General features: G+C 47.0%; 1 protein-coding gene across 13 annotated transcripts in view; it reads left to right on the forward strand.

The window, feature by feature from the left end:
- PRELID2 (PRELI domain containing 2) overlaps window positions 1-13721 on the forward strand; it is a 108652-nt gene that overhangs the window by 83620 nt on the left and 11311 nt on the right. For 7 of the 13 annotated variants that reach the window (XM_080400659.1, XM_080400660.1, XM_080400649.1 and 4 more), the window contains one exon: window positions 10071-13702. The exons of 4 other annotated variants lie outside the window; for them this stretch is intronic. In XM_080400659.1, the coding sequence (XP_080256785.1) occupies window positions 10071-10272 (202 nt within the window). In that variant the 3' untranslated portion in view covers window positions 10273-13702. Of the gene's footprint in view, window positions 1-10070; window positions 13703-13721 lie in introns of those variants that run through there. 2 more of the 13 variants (XM_080400648.1, XM_080400656.1) reach the window with 1 other exon arrangement.

Here is a 13721-nt window from a genome sequence, read left to right on the forward strand (position 1 = left end):
GAAACAGGTATTCTATATATCTATACAAATATAACAGGTAATATATAATGTTCCCAGATACAGGACTAGCATTGTATCCCCTACATTAGATTCTCCTTGGTTTTTATTCATATTGTGTTGGGGTTTTTTTGTCTTTTAAGATGATAAGACAATCTTTTATTTCCTAACAGTAGTTATGTTTGACAGTAGTTATATTTTGACTGATACAATTAGTTGCCAGGAACCCCTTGGTAGTTGCTTGAGTCTGAACTATGTATGTAGGTCTGCTCGCAAGACACTGCTTTTAAAAAGGTAATTACAACACAGTGGTTGTGCACTCCAGAAAGACAATGGATACTTTTTTAAAAGCAAGCGCACCGGCGAATGCGTATTGCCAACAGCAATGTGCCTTTCTTACACTCATCAGGGGCAGCCAGAGAGATCACCCACCATGGTGGAGTAAACAGTGTTACATCAGGCTGCAGCTTGCACTAATATGTACTAAAATCTTCCTTTTACTGTCACTGTTGTAGCTGTTTGTGGTGGTAGAGTGGACCCTCAACTCCGATGGGCACTGCTAGCCTCCATGGCTGTGATGTCCTCCTTCTCCTCCTTCTCTTCCCTCTCCTACTCTGTGGCCCTGAAGGACACAGGTTCGCACTAATACAGGGGTAATGTACAATTGGCAGTGTGGTGACTGGTGATTTACATACTTACAGCCCTTGCAAAATAAGTATTGTCATTCATCATAAAGCATTGCCTAAATTTGTGGCAGAAATGCTCCTCGCCGCAGGGAATTTGCTTTATGGCTTGAGAAGAGTGGCATGTATTTCAGTGCCTATAGTAATGGCTGTCTCTTTCCTGTGCTTAAAGATCATTATGCAGTGCTCTTTCATTCAGCATAACTTTTATGCCTAGCAAATTAAATTCCTGGGCAAAATAATTACATGTAAATGCTGCTGGGCTATTATTCACAAGGGGCCAATTTTGTAGCCATTTGTTGGCATTTGAAATGTCGAATTTATCACACTGTAACGTATGCAACATATAGTTCAGAAATAAAACATGAAAAGCTCTAATCAAGTCTGCAGATGTAAATTTTGAAGATAGCTGGACATCAGAGAGGAGAAATAAATTATCTAAGTTAAGCTAAATGAGTACTTTATTTCAAATGTGTTTTCTCCCCAAATATTACTGGGTTCCTGGAGGCATGTGATGCTGCCAGAGTCTTGCGCTCCACCCTGGGCAAGTGTTTTTCTGAATGTATTTTGCAGCTGGGAACCTGCCTGTGCATCCAGCTAAACAGATGTGGTGTCCCCTTCACCTGCCTGAGCTGGACGGGCAGCAGGATGCTCGTTATCTCTTGCTTAATGTCTAACTGGTTAGTGCTATTGATGGTCTAATGGATGAGCTTGTGCACAATTTTGCATTCACCACCTAGCATAAGGAACACGATTTGGAATAGTGCTATGTTAAGAGCTGTAGTAGCACAGTTTGGAGAACCTAGGTCAAACCTCTCTCACAGTTTGAAGTTTCATGGGTACGTACTCAGTTTTCTGGGTATCTGGATCAGTATTTTGAACCTCCACTACAGAAAATACAGTCAGTATCTTTCACTCAGGTGAAAACAGTTTAGCCTCTGCTGTTCTTCTCATTGTGCACATGTCCAGAAAAGGCTAATTGCTGCATCTCACTTGATGCTATCTCCCCACAAACTCTACATTAATGTGGACACCCGTGCGCTTCTGTTTTCTCTCAGGGTGCTCCTGGAAAAACAATCAATATCAAATCCCGTCGTTTCCTCGTACGACACATGACTAATGAGTTGTAATTGCTCCCCAACCCTACAGGAAACTAACTTCATGAGGAGTTAAGGATTATCTAGCTGTATGTCCCTGGGAGGTTATTATTCTGGGAAATTAATTAGTTTAGACCTATTAGAAATATAGAGGAAGAGCTGAAGATTGGCAGGGCAGAGACAAAGCAATATGCTTTTAAAAAAATTGTAACAACTCTGAGTGAAAGAGGTAATTTCATGTTAACAAAATCATTCTTTCTCCTTTGGGGCTTTATTGTTCTGAAAATAAAACTCTATGTTGAAGTTTTCTAAGGCAAACAGCTTTATTCTCCTCTCCTCCTGAGCAAGGTTTGTGCACCTGGAGACGCAGGCAACCTGCTCTGCTGGCTCCTTCGGGGACACGCACCGTCCTCTCCCATCTGCAGCAGGGCGCATTGGCAGTGGGGGGATGCAAGGCAGATCCCTCTGGCACCCCCCAGCCGCTCCCATCTCTGACCACTTTCAGCTCTTGAAACTTGCAGAGTGAGATGAATCTTTTGTATTTAGTGTTTCTTAATGAATTTCCCCTCTGCTGCATTTGTTCAGTTTCCTTTACTTGTTATCAATATAAAACGTGACTCTGTTTTTGGATGGCTGTTTTGGAATAAAACAATTTGTTGCGGTGTTAGATAATGAGCTCAGTATCTAAATAAGTATGGTTTCTTGTCCAGACACGAGTAGTGTTACTCGTCCGGGGTGTGCTTAGCTAGCAAGTCTTGTTGATAGAGAAATTTTACAAAAAATTGTCAAATTTACCTCAGCCATGAAGGCTGCAGCATCAGTTGGGCCATCAGCATGTTTTGCTGTGTGTGCTCCTGCAATATTTTGTGGGGGGAGGCTGCTCTCGTTGTCTGGGGGTGACCGCAGCCTGCCAGCGGCAGCTCCAACTGCAGCCATCGCTGGGGTAGGAGACCCTGCCCCTGTGGCAGCTGCCCCCCCATCCTCCACCTGTACAGCAGAATGTATCGCCTGCTCTTGGATGGAAAAGCAATCCCTCAGCAAAACGCTTTCCTGTAGGTGCTGACCGGGATGTGCGTTGCTGACAGGGGCTGCACCGATCCCGTTGGAGCTCATCGGCGGGCGAAGGCGCAGGGCTTCGCTGAGTGCGGCCAGCTGAGCTGGTGGCAGCAGCCTGGGCACCGCTGCTCGGCCACTCCCGGGCGAAGCGATGGGTGCTGGGGGTGGGCGCAGACAGCAGCAGAGCCCAGCAAGGCAGCAGCTGGGCTGGTGGGACGTGTGTGTCCCCTGCTGCCCTGGGCTGCCAGCTCAGGTCCACCCAACACGTGCATCAGCCGAGAGTGATGTCTTCTTGGTGCTGTGGGATGGTGGCTGTGAGTCCTGTGCATGTGTGTCCCCCACACCGCAGAAATCCTGCCCTGGCACCACCGCAGGCCTTCCTGGAGCTGTGGTATGGCCGCGGTGGCAGGGGCGGTGGTGTGGTCACCGCAGCGGGGGGCTGCAAGGTCACTCTCTGGAATGCCTGTTGCAGGGGCTTTGCGGATTCTGTCCCTGTGTTAGCTGAGTGTCAGCTCAAAGGAAATGGAAGAAATCTAAACTTTGTTCTGAAAAGGCAGAGGTGTTTCAGGGGACAGGAGCCGAGTGACGGGGCCGCCATGAGCTGCTCAGCTAGCCCTCCCGCAGTTGCTTCTGCTGCTCCTTACTAAAAGATGTGTTAGTACCAGGTGGAGAGTGGTGTGGCAAAGAAGCGCTGTTCCACTCGCTGTGAGGTTTATCCAGCTTTGTGGGGCTGTACCACTGCTCGCTTGCGTTCAGGGCTGAGGATGATCTGGGGGCTGGCATGGTCAGTGTGCAGTGGGCACCTGCTCCCCAAAAAAGCAGCACCTTTCTTTGGAAAGCAGATGGCTGATATTTACTATTTTCTCATTCAATTTTCTGTCTTTCTGTGTGTGGGGTGGTTGAGCATGTGGGAGCAGTCTGTCTGGGATACACGGGATATGTCGTGTTTGATAAGATGAAATTCAATAGTGTTTGCTATGAAGCATCCCATCAGAAAGCATGCTACATTTTAGTTGGTATAAATCCCAGCGCAGCAGTATCTATTAGAAATGAAACTTTTCCTGTGTGCAGTTGGGGAGGAAGATAACCACCGCAGGGCTCAGCAAGCCCTGGAAGCAAACAGTTCATCTCAGGCGTTGTTATCGCTGGTGCTTCTCAGTCTGTTGCTCATGCTAAGGTGCCTCCCATCCGAGACGGCAACGGATGAAGAACGTGACTTTCCAGGGTCACGGAACATGCAATTTGGAGTAGTTTTAGATGCACAGAGGAATGTTTTTCCTTGCTGATGGAGTGTGGTGCCTTTGCTCATCCATGAGGTGTGTTGGGAAAATAGTGAAAAATATTATTCATAATTATCTTTAAAGCATATGTATCTGTGACATAGCGTATGTTCCCAAAGAAAAATGCTCAACAAAATATTAAAAAATGCCGCTGCTGCTGAATTTCCCATCAACATCAATCAGTGAAAAATCTGCTTTCTGATGGAAGGTGGTGGTCATGAATTTCTACTTTCCATGGGAGGTTCCCCCACCCTGAGGAAAAACCCACCCCCTGAAATAGGGCATAGCCCCATCAAAATATTTCCACCTGTGACATGGAAGCTTTCATTTTGGCTGAGATTAAGGCCAGCATTGTCACATCAGCTGTCTGGGCTGAGCGGTAAGCTGGCCACTCCATCCTGCCCCGTGTTGAGCCAGCCCCAGGGTCTGCCCCACAGACCCCCCTGAAGCTGGGCAGGTGAGAAAGGGCCATTCCCACCCAGCTCCCCAGGACCCTCAGCTTGCCCTGCACACTGAAAATTATTTACCTTCAAGGAGGGTGGGGGGAAGAGGAGGATTGAAGCGGGACGCTTTCTTGGCATCCCACTGAGAGAGGTTGGTCCATGAAACCAGCGTGGTTTTGTGCTTCATGGAAGGCAACATCCATTTTCATCCTCTTTCAGCTATGAGGGGGAGAACTTGTGCAAATGCGAACTGCAGATGGACAGGGTGCTCAGGTCCTGTGCTCCGAGCGCTAATCGTGCCAAGAAGATAAGAAGTTTTGGGGATGTTTATGTTTCTGGTACGAGATTCTACAATTCTGTGATTTATGCACTACTCTCAGGAGGGGTTTATCGCAGCGAGGGGGAAGATAGGCCCTGAAATGGATTTTCATGCTCAGAGCTTCCAAACACAAGCACTGTGCAGCTTTCTGTTTGTTTTGCAAATCCTTATCATCCCACAGTTATTGCTTGTGAAGTGGAGCAAAAAATGAAACCCACTGAGGACTGGATGGCAGGACTCTGGTTTCTCTCCTGGCTTAACCGTCCTGTTGTGCTGGAAGGACACATGAGTGCATCTAACAAAGCCTCCAGAACAGGTATCTACATGTAGTAATTAGTTTGCAAGTCTAGCCTTCTAAAAGCTAAGCATACTGCATTTCTGCTCTGAGCTGTTTACAAATAGCTTGTTTCTTGGGTTCTTCAAAATTATTTCATGTCTCAATATTTTATTTACTTGGCAACAGAATTATGGTTTGCTTCGACTTATTTGAGACAGAAGATTAAAAAGCTGACATTCTGTAACTTCTTAAATGCCATAACAAAGCTCACCTGTTAAAATTCACATGGGGGTGGGAAGGAGAGGGGAGGGTTTGTGTGTGAGTGGATTTAATTTGCTATTGAACACACCTTATCTAATTGCTGTCAAAAAGCACCAGTTGCTGTAGGCTGGTTTTCAAGTTTAAGCAGAAAAGGTGGCTCCTAATGTATATTGACAAACCGGGCAGCGGGTTGTGGGGTGCTGTAAATGGGCTGATACCCGGGGCTGGCTCTGCGGGCTGGTGCTGCAGTGGCTCTGGCGGTGCCTGGCCGGGCTTTGCATCCCCTGTTGTGGTATGGCTTGTTTTCGCCTCTGATCCCACCGCTACTCTCGGACACCTAAGTCAGAGAGGTGTGACTTCTTCCCCTTTCCTCATCGTTGGCACGTGGGCAGGGAGTAGGATACACCAGAGAAGAGCATTTGCAGAGCGGGGATGAGGTTTTCTGGTAGAGAGCTCCAGTCTTGATACAGAACACTGCAATTATAAAGGTAATATGAAAGTGGAAACAGGAAAACAGACATTCGAAGTGACATTTGATCTGGAAGTTGGTTTTGGTGTTTTTGTTTTGTTTGGTTATTTTCCTCAGAATGTATGTTTTCTTCAGTCTGTTTCTTAGATGTCTTGGGTAACTTTTTTTTTGCACGTAATTGAATCAAAACAGTACAATTTTGCAAGCAGTTTAAGTTCCATCGTAGTGTCATTCTTGTCTGAAATGTGCTTGAATGTCCTCTTCCTAGCAGCTTGCTGCATCCTGCCCCGTTATGCAGGCTTTTGCCTGCGCGGCATGGCTGTGCCCTTCCTTCACCCTGCTTGCACCCTCCTCCATGGCCACGGGGAAACACAGCACTAACAATATAGGTTAAACTGTTCAAATACTGTGTGTCAGACTTTCAAAATTAGGACTTTCCTAATTTTATGTATTGTGTTTATATATTTTATATATATATATATAATTTTATACATAATGCCTAATTATATATATTTATATATGTACACTTCATGGATGTTTTGAAAAGAATGCGTTTAGCAGGGGGGAGAAGAGGGCTGTCTGCTCCTTTGGCTAACAAGGCTGCATCCTTCATTAGGAAAAGAAAGATGCTGAGGTTCAGGTGCAATCCAAAGCTCTGGCACTTAGGACTGCAAAGAGACCACTAAATGTTACCAGAAAAGCTCTCCCAGCTCTGGTGATTGAGAGTTGCAGGCTGGTTAGGTGTGTATTTCGGGAGGCAGTGGCCAGTGCTGGGGGAAAGGAGGTGCAGAGGAGCCTTTTGGCTGTGACCTGCAGCATGGGGCTGGAGCGCGGGTCCTGATGCTCATCACTCGTGCTGAGCACCTGGGTGGCTCTGCCTCCTGCAGTGCTGGGAGCCTGCCTGCTGGGTGCTGCTGCTGCACATAAAACACCCACACACCTGCTATGTACGTAGTAATAACGAATGATTAAGATTAGGTGGAAATGCAGGACAATTTCTTGTAAGTAAACTTCGGGCCATATTTCTCAATAGAATGACTCTTTTGCAGGACAAGAGGGGTATCTGATTCCATCAATAAACGCTACATTTGTCTAACAAAGACAAAAAATATATTGTGTTTATAAAGTGACTTAAAGCATCTATGGAGTACATACAAATTGGCTTGAAAGTAGGTCAGCGTGGCTTTTCACATAGTGCAATTGTGATGCATTTGGAAGTGAATTCAATTACAGAACTGTAAAAGCTTACAGGGAGAGCTACGTGCTACGCAAGTTCTTCAGCATGATCTCTCTTGCTTTAATCTCTCCAAGCTGGTGAGTCTGGGGAGAGCTTAATTAAAGTCGTTGAAAGTAATTCTGGAAAATGTGAGCCCATGGAGCACCTGGATCTGCTCCTCATATTCTGGCCTGCTAACCTGCCTTCTTCTTGCCGTATGCTTTTTCCTCTGTTTCCCTTGCCTGACCCTCAGAGAGGATGACAGGATCAAAAAATTAATTAACTCTTGGATACCCCTCTGTGTGCAGATTAAGCTGGGCTCTCTGGGTGTCTGTGGGCTGCCCATAGGTGCCTGCCAGGAAGGCACTGGGCTGGGGAGCTGCGAGGTGCCGGCTGGGGGACTGCGTGACCCTCCTTGCAGGGAGACCTGGTTGGGGGGGCTGGTGTAGTAGAGGTGGGCAGCCACGTCGACTCTGGCTGTCCCACGGCTGGTTCCCTGAGGACATGGGCTAGCAGCCCTCCGACCACAGTGGTCAGTGCGCCTGCAGAGCTGCTCCATGAAGGCTCTGCCCACAAAACCAGTGTCCTGAAACAGCTGGCAAGCAGCAGGCTGCAGCCAGTCCCATTCCTTGCGAAAGTCCTTTTGTAGTGCCAAGACAATTATTGTTCACTAATTGATTACTGCAGTTATGGGCAGCAAGACTGAATGAAGAACATCCACAGCCCTGCATGCTCTGGCTCTACATGTGGCTGCCCGACGCCCCAGCATCGCTCGCTGGTTTTGGCGACAGTGCTAAGCCCTGTAGCGGTGTTGCCGAAGGCAGGCGTGGGGGGTATGGCTGAGCCTTCCCCGGGAGAACTCTGTGCATCCCCAGCCTTCTGGGTGTCTCGCTTACCTGAGTGTTTCCAAAGCTGGATGCAGGGGGGGGGTGTGTGTGCTCGTGCTCTCGGTGGGGGGAGCGTCCCGCTCAAAGGCTGCAGCCACCGGCGCTCACTCGGGCGAGCAAGCTGCCTGGCGGGGCTTCCCCAGGGCACGGGGCCGGAGCTGAGGCTGCTGGCTTTGCCGTGGCATGCCGCCGCAGCGCCGGTTTGCTCCCCGTGGTGCTCGCTGTGTCTGGGTGGCTGTTGGCAGGCCTTGGGCGATGCGCTGAGCTGGGGTGTGAGTGCAGGAGCGGCTGCTCCGTGGGGAAGGGAGGCGGGGGGAGTGCCGATACTGAGGGCAGGGAGCGGGAACAGCAGCACGGTGGCAAGCGGGAGCTCACGTTCAGAAGGTTTTTATTTCTCACAGAAACGGAAAAGATTAGAGGTGCATGGTGATAAAAGACTGAGAAGTGAGGCTTCTGCAGCAGCGCTGTTTGCACAAAGTGCCTCAGACCCTTTCCTCTCCCCCTGCCCCTTCTCCCCTTTCCTCTGCCAACACCACCCAGTAAATTATCCTGTTCTTTCCTATTGCTGGTTATTGAGTGTTTGGGTAAGATGGAGTCAAATTATTTGCGTGTTCAAAGAGAGAAGATAAAACTAGACTGTGGCATATTTTATGGCTTTTATAAAATTTTGATGTGTGTTGTTGGAATGGATGGAAAGCCACCACCACCACAGCTGGAGGGCAGAGCTCGTCTCCGAGAACCTTGCTGCTGAATTAATGCAGGCAAATAGTAGAAAGCAAGAATGTGCAGTTAAAGTTGGAAAAATAAATGTTTTATTTTTATATTTTGACTGCCAAGTAAGAGTGGCACCTGATTAATTTTTTTTTTAATTTTGCTGAAGACTTAAGGTTATATGTTTAGCATTTATAACTCGGATTTGGACAGTTTCCCATTAGGAACTGGGAGGACAGAGTATCAGGAAAATGGGAAGAGCAGGAAAGTGGAGCAAAACAAGCATAACTCAAACAGCATGGGGTTTTAAGTGTGCATGTGGATTTTTAAGCTTGAAGTTTTAAATGTGTTTTTCAAAGTACAAGATTTTTCTATGGGACTGACAGCTGCTTAGTCTTGTTGTCAGCTGTCAGAACTAATTATTTTATCTGTCTGTCTGCTCCAGAGGTTTCTCTGTGTGCCAGGTTAGAACAGCTGTTCCTACATGGGAACACATTTGCATTTTCTGCACAGTTACTTATGACCTAGGATTTAAGTGAAGAAAGCCAGGCATCGATAAAACAAACACGTATATCAATTTCCTTCGTATTAAACACCCTAAATAAACTCTGGGCAGGGATTAAGATTTCTTCTTGCTAACCTCTGTACCAGAAGCAGTCTTCTCCTGTTGCTGCTGACCCAGCCTGTATTTGTGGGGCTTGTCCTGCTGACACCCTTTAGTTGGTGGAAACCTGCTGCTGACCACCAGCTCGGGTTCTTTGCTGTGGGTGACAGTGACTTATTTACCAACAGGTTAGATGACATAAAGGTCAGTGGCATCCTGCAGGGTCAGTCCTGCAACTCGCTGCAATCCATCTGTGCTTTGGTTTGCTCCAAAGGTGATGTACCAAATGTTTATCCATGGCTGCACATTAAAAGCTTCTGAATGAGTGAGTGTGATTTCTTTTACAGATTCAGCATTAATCTGTCAGTATTATTTACATATCTGTGTGATGTGACATGGCTTGGAGTCTAGCATGACTCCTTTCATTAAAAGCCTACAATTACCTCAAGACAACCTTCTATCCCCTGCGCCCCCCCCCCATTTTATTCATGACTTTGACATTTCTGGTTGACATGCTTCAAGCTTCACTTGGGTTTTGGGGAAGCAAATTTTGTGTGCCTCTGTATAATGATTGTATCATATTAGTATTCAACATACATGCACTGGATTGCGGCTGGATGGTTAAGGTAATGTCACGTAAGAACTGTTTGACATGTTGCCAACCTTGCAGCATTTTGTGCTTCAGACTTGATGTCCTGTCTTTAAAGGCTTCACTTTGGGAACACTTTTTTCAAGGTTGTGGTCTATGATATTTATTTGTGTTTTGACAGGCAGGTGCCAGCCAGATTCTTGGGTCTCAGGGAGCTCATGGGGTTCCAAGTTCCCTGCACCCATAAACTTCTGATGCCTGAGCCGGTCCCTAATCACCCTCTCATGGTACCTCTTTCTTCAGCACATCACAGAGCAAATTCTTTGCACCTAATAAGATATCTATGTTCAATATTCTGTATATCTGAATATCAACATACTTAACACACTGTAGGCACCATGAAGAATAGAATCATATTATTTTTCAGTTTTACTGCAAGTCATTTGGAACATCATACTTAGAAATAAACAGGCATTAATATAACTAATGTGAGCATATTGTCATTATCCGTGCACTTACTCATACACAACTCCTACACATTCAGTTGCTTGGTTGTACATACAAATTGATTGTATGATTATGTGTGCATACCAATTTGTGACAGCTACAACGTGCTCATTTCAGGAAAGAAGAACTGGAAATTAAATGCTTGAGAAAGTATGGAAATGCCGGAAAACCAGAAAGAGCTAAAAATGCTTTGCAATCTGAAAACAGTCAAGGGGCCCATGCGTGCTTTCACTTACATGGGCACATCCACAAGCCACCTAAGCAGCTCTAAATATCTCTTCATTGTGTTTTCAGTTCTAAACTAGTAATCTCACCATTTCCATAATCTAAATTCTCCTTTGCTCTAGCAGGAGTGTGAGCAAACCTCTACCATGTGAGGTTAGTACGAGTAGCTGAGGATCTGCCACATTGCATTATGCATATTTTTTTCTTGTTTTAATGAGTAAATTTCAGAGAAGGCTATTATTAATTAAACTACAATATGGCATAGTCGGCTAGCAGTGAGGAGATGCTAACCTGATCTGAAGGATCCATCTGCAGAACTTTCTCTTTCGGAACCACAGCCTAGTCGTCACCATTTACACCATTTACTGGAGGGAATCATTGACAGCGTTTCAGCGCATTACTATGCCAAAAGGGTGCCTTTGGAAGACAGAAATTAATTGGAAGTGTGGAGTTTCATTGTGGTGTGCCTGCCACAGGTAGGTAGCATGGGAACAAGAAGCAGTGCAACATATTAGAGCCTTGGGTTTGAATAGATGAAAAAAATTCCAAGCATATGCTAAACTATCCCCCACGTAAATAACAGGGGTTTTTTGCTCAACACATCGCTAATAATCCTGGCAGCTTCTCTCTTTGTAATTAACATCTTCGTTTAGTTGCTTTCTAAAGGTGTAATGTGTATTCCAGCTCAGAGGAACCAGCCTCTCTTGGTTTCTGTGTGGGAGGCAGGGGTGTGCTTTGGAGGTGGGAGGATGCTTCAGGGGACCCATCCTGCCAGTGGGCCAGTCCCCTGCAGCACTCGCGCTGGGGTGGACGTGACACACACAAGCAGGTAACATCTGCAACCTGCCACATGCAGCGTGTGTGCTTTCGCATGTGGTCAGCAATAGAGGGGCAGAGTAAATTACATTTGTTAACATATGAAAACTGAAGCTCTGTTTAGAAAATCTGTATATAAATAGAGAGTATACCTTTTATAGGTGGGTATTACTGCTTGGGTGTATATTAGTTACTGATTGATGTAGCTTATAAAATGGCCCCATCTCATCACCTTAGCACCACTAATACAAATGGCAGTATTTGGGCTGTCATGGTGAGGTGGGTGAGTAACCAGATACTGTTGCACCTTTGACAGTGAGCAATCCCTCCTGGAGAGAGGCATTTGTATGTACAGACGGCCTACACATGGCCAGCTCTGTGATATATATGTTTGAGTGTATATATAGAGAGACATATGAATGCAAACACATTTTGTAAAAGCATTTGTAAGTATATCCTGATTATCCTTATGAACTGAAATACATGTATTCAGAATTGTTCCTGGGTAATGCATTTCCAATCTCATTTTTAGAAAGCAACATGTTCCAAGGTGTCTGTTGCTCGTCCCTGGAAGCTTTGCCAGCAGACAGGCGAAACCCCAGATTTGCACGCTGGCATGACTGGCTGGGTCCGTGGTCAGTAACTAGGTCAGGGAGATAGAAGAAGCCGTGGGAGGAGAATAACTTTTGTATTCTAGGGATAATTCAGATCCTCTGCCATGAGGCACTACGGGACTATGAGCACAAAGGCTCCTCCATCTTCAGCAGGCACCGGCTGCAGTGCCCAGGGCTTGGCCGACACGCACCAAAGCCGGCTGCTCTTAGAGGAGCAGCTCCCACCCAGGAACACCCGCTGCGCCGCATCTGCCCATCACACACCAGCACTCCGGTTCTGCCCTTGGTGCCACAGTCTCCAACAAGGTGGGTCAAGGCTGCACCCTTTGGGAAGCAACCGCCGCCAGGGGAGCTCCAAGAGCATCACCATCCGCTCGTGCTCCCATGGGATGCACCACTTGAGACAGGTGGGTCTCAGCAGCCTGGCCCCAGCCCTCCCGGCTGGCTCTGATGGCCAGGCACGTCCCCAGGCTTTGAGGATGGTCACGCACAATTTTGATCTTGCACAATTTCACTCACGCACCCTTCATGGATGATCCAGAGGTCATTTAGCATACAAATAGTTAAGCAATTAAGCAAGCAGCTTGCCGTAAGTACTCAGTTACCCTATTCTCCACTGGGTAGCAGAGAACACTTGTGTTTAGGCTATAGAACATCTCTGTCCCACAGCTCCTCCCAGTCGCCTGCCACGGGAAGCCTGAGGCAGCAGACAAGTGGTGCATCCCATGGGAGCACGAGCGGATGGTGATGCTCTTGGAGCTCCCCTGGCGGCGGTTGCTTCCCAAAGGGTGCAGCCTTGACCCACCTTGTTGGAGACTGTGGCACCAAGGGCAGAGCCGGAGTGCTGGTGTGTGATGGGCAGATGCGGCGCAGCGGGTGTTCCTGGGTGGGAGCTGCTCCTCTGAGAGCAGCCGGCTTTGGTGCGTGTCGGCCAAGCCCTGGGCACTGCAGCCGGTGCCTGCTGAAGATGGAGGAGCCTTTGTGCTCATAGTCCCGTAGTGCCTCATGGCAGAGGATCTGAATTATCCCTAGAATACAAAAGTTATTCTCCTCCCACGGCTTCTTCTATCTCCCTGACCTAGTTACTGACTCAGAGTACATGCAGAAAGCCACGGGAGTGAAAAGCAGCTATCTATTTGAATAAGAAAAGTTGATTACTATTTTAAGCCCCTTATCGTGTAGAAGCATTTTAAGCTCAAACAGCCTACTCATCTACAACAGTGAGACAACTGTAAAGGCTTCTCCTTCCCTGTCTTACCGTCTGACAGTACTGGAGTTTCAGGCAATTAAAATCCCTTCACATGTCTCTAGTGTACCTGTGGTAGTCGGTGTATTCTTGGGTGAACATGATTCAGGCTTGAAACAGCAAATTATCTTGTTTGGAGGAGGTTTTATAGCTTGTTATACCTCACTGGTGCAAGGTGGATATTTTAGATTTTAATTAAATGACACCTGCGTTACTGTATTGCTTTGGGACAGAGGCAAGGAAAAGCCCCTGTACCGGTAGCTGATGCAGGCAAAATACTTGTTTTGCCTGCCCTTTAGAAGAAAGCTGCAGCCTTTTCCCCTTAGCAGATTAAGAATATACTGGAGATGCGAGTCCTTAGCTTCCAAGGTTTGGGGTGTGCATCCCTTGAACGCTCGGGGAGGGGGGGGGGATGAGGGGGCGT

Source organism: Falco punctatus (assembly GCF_963210335.1).
Source record: "Falco punctatus genome assembly, chromosome: 8".
Classification (NCBI taxonomy): Eukaryota; Metazoa; Chordata; class Aves; order Falconiformes; family Falconidae; genus Falco; species Falco punctatus.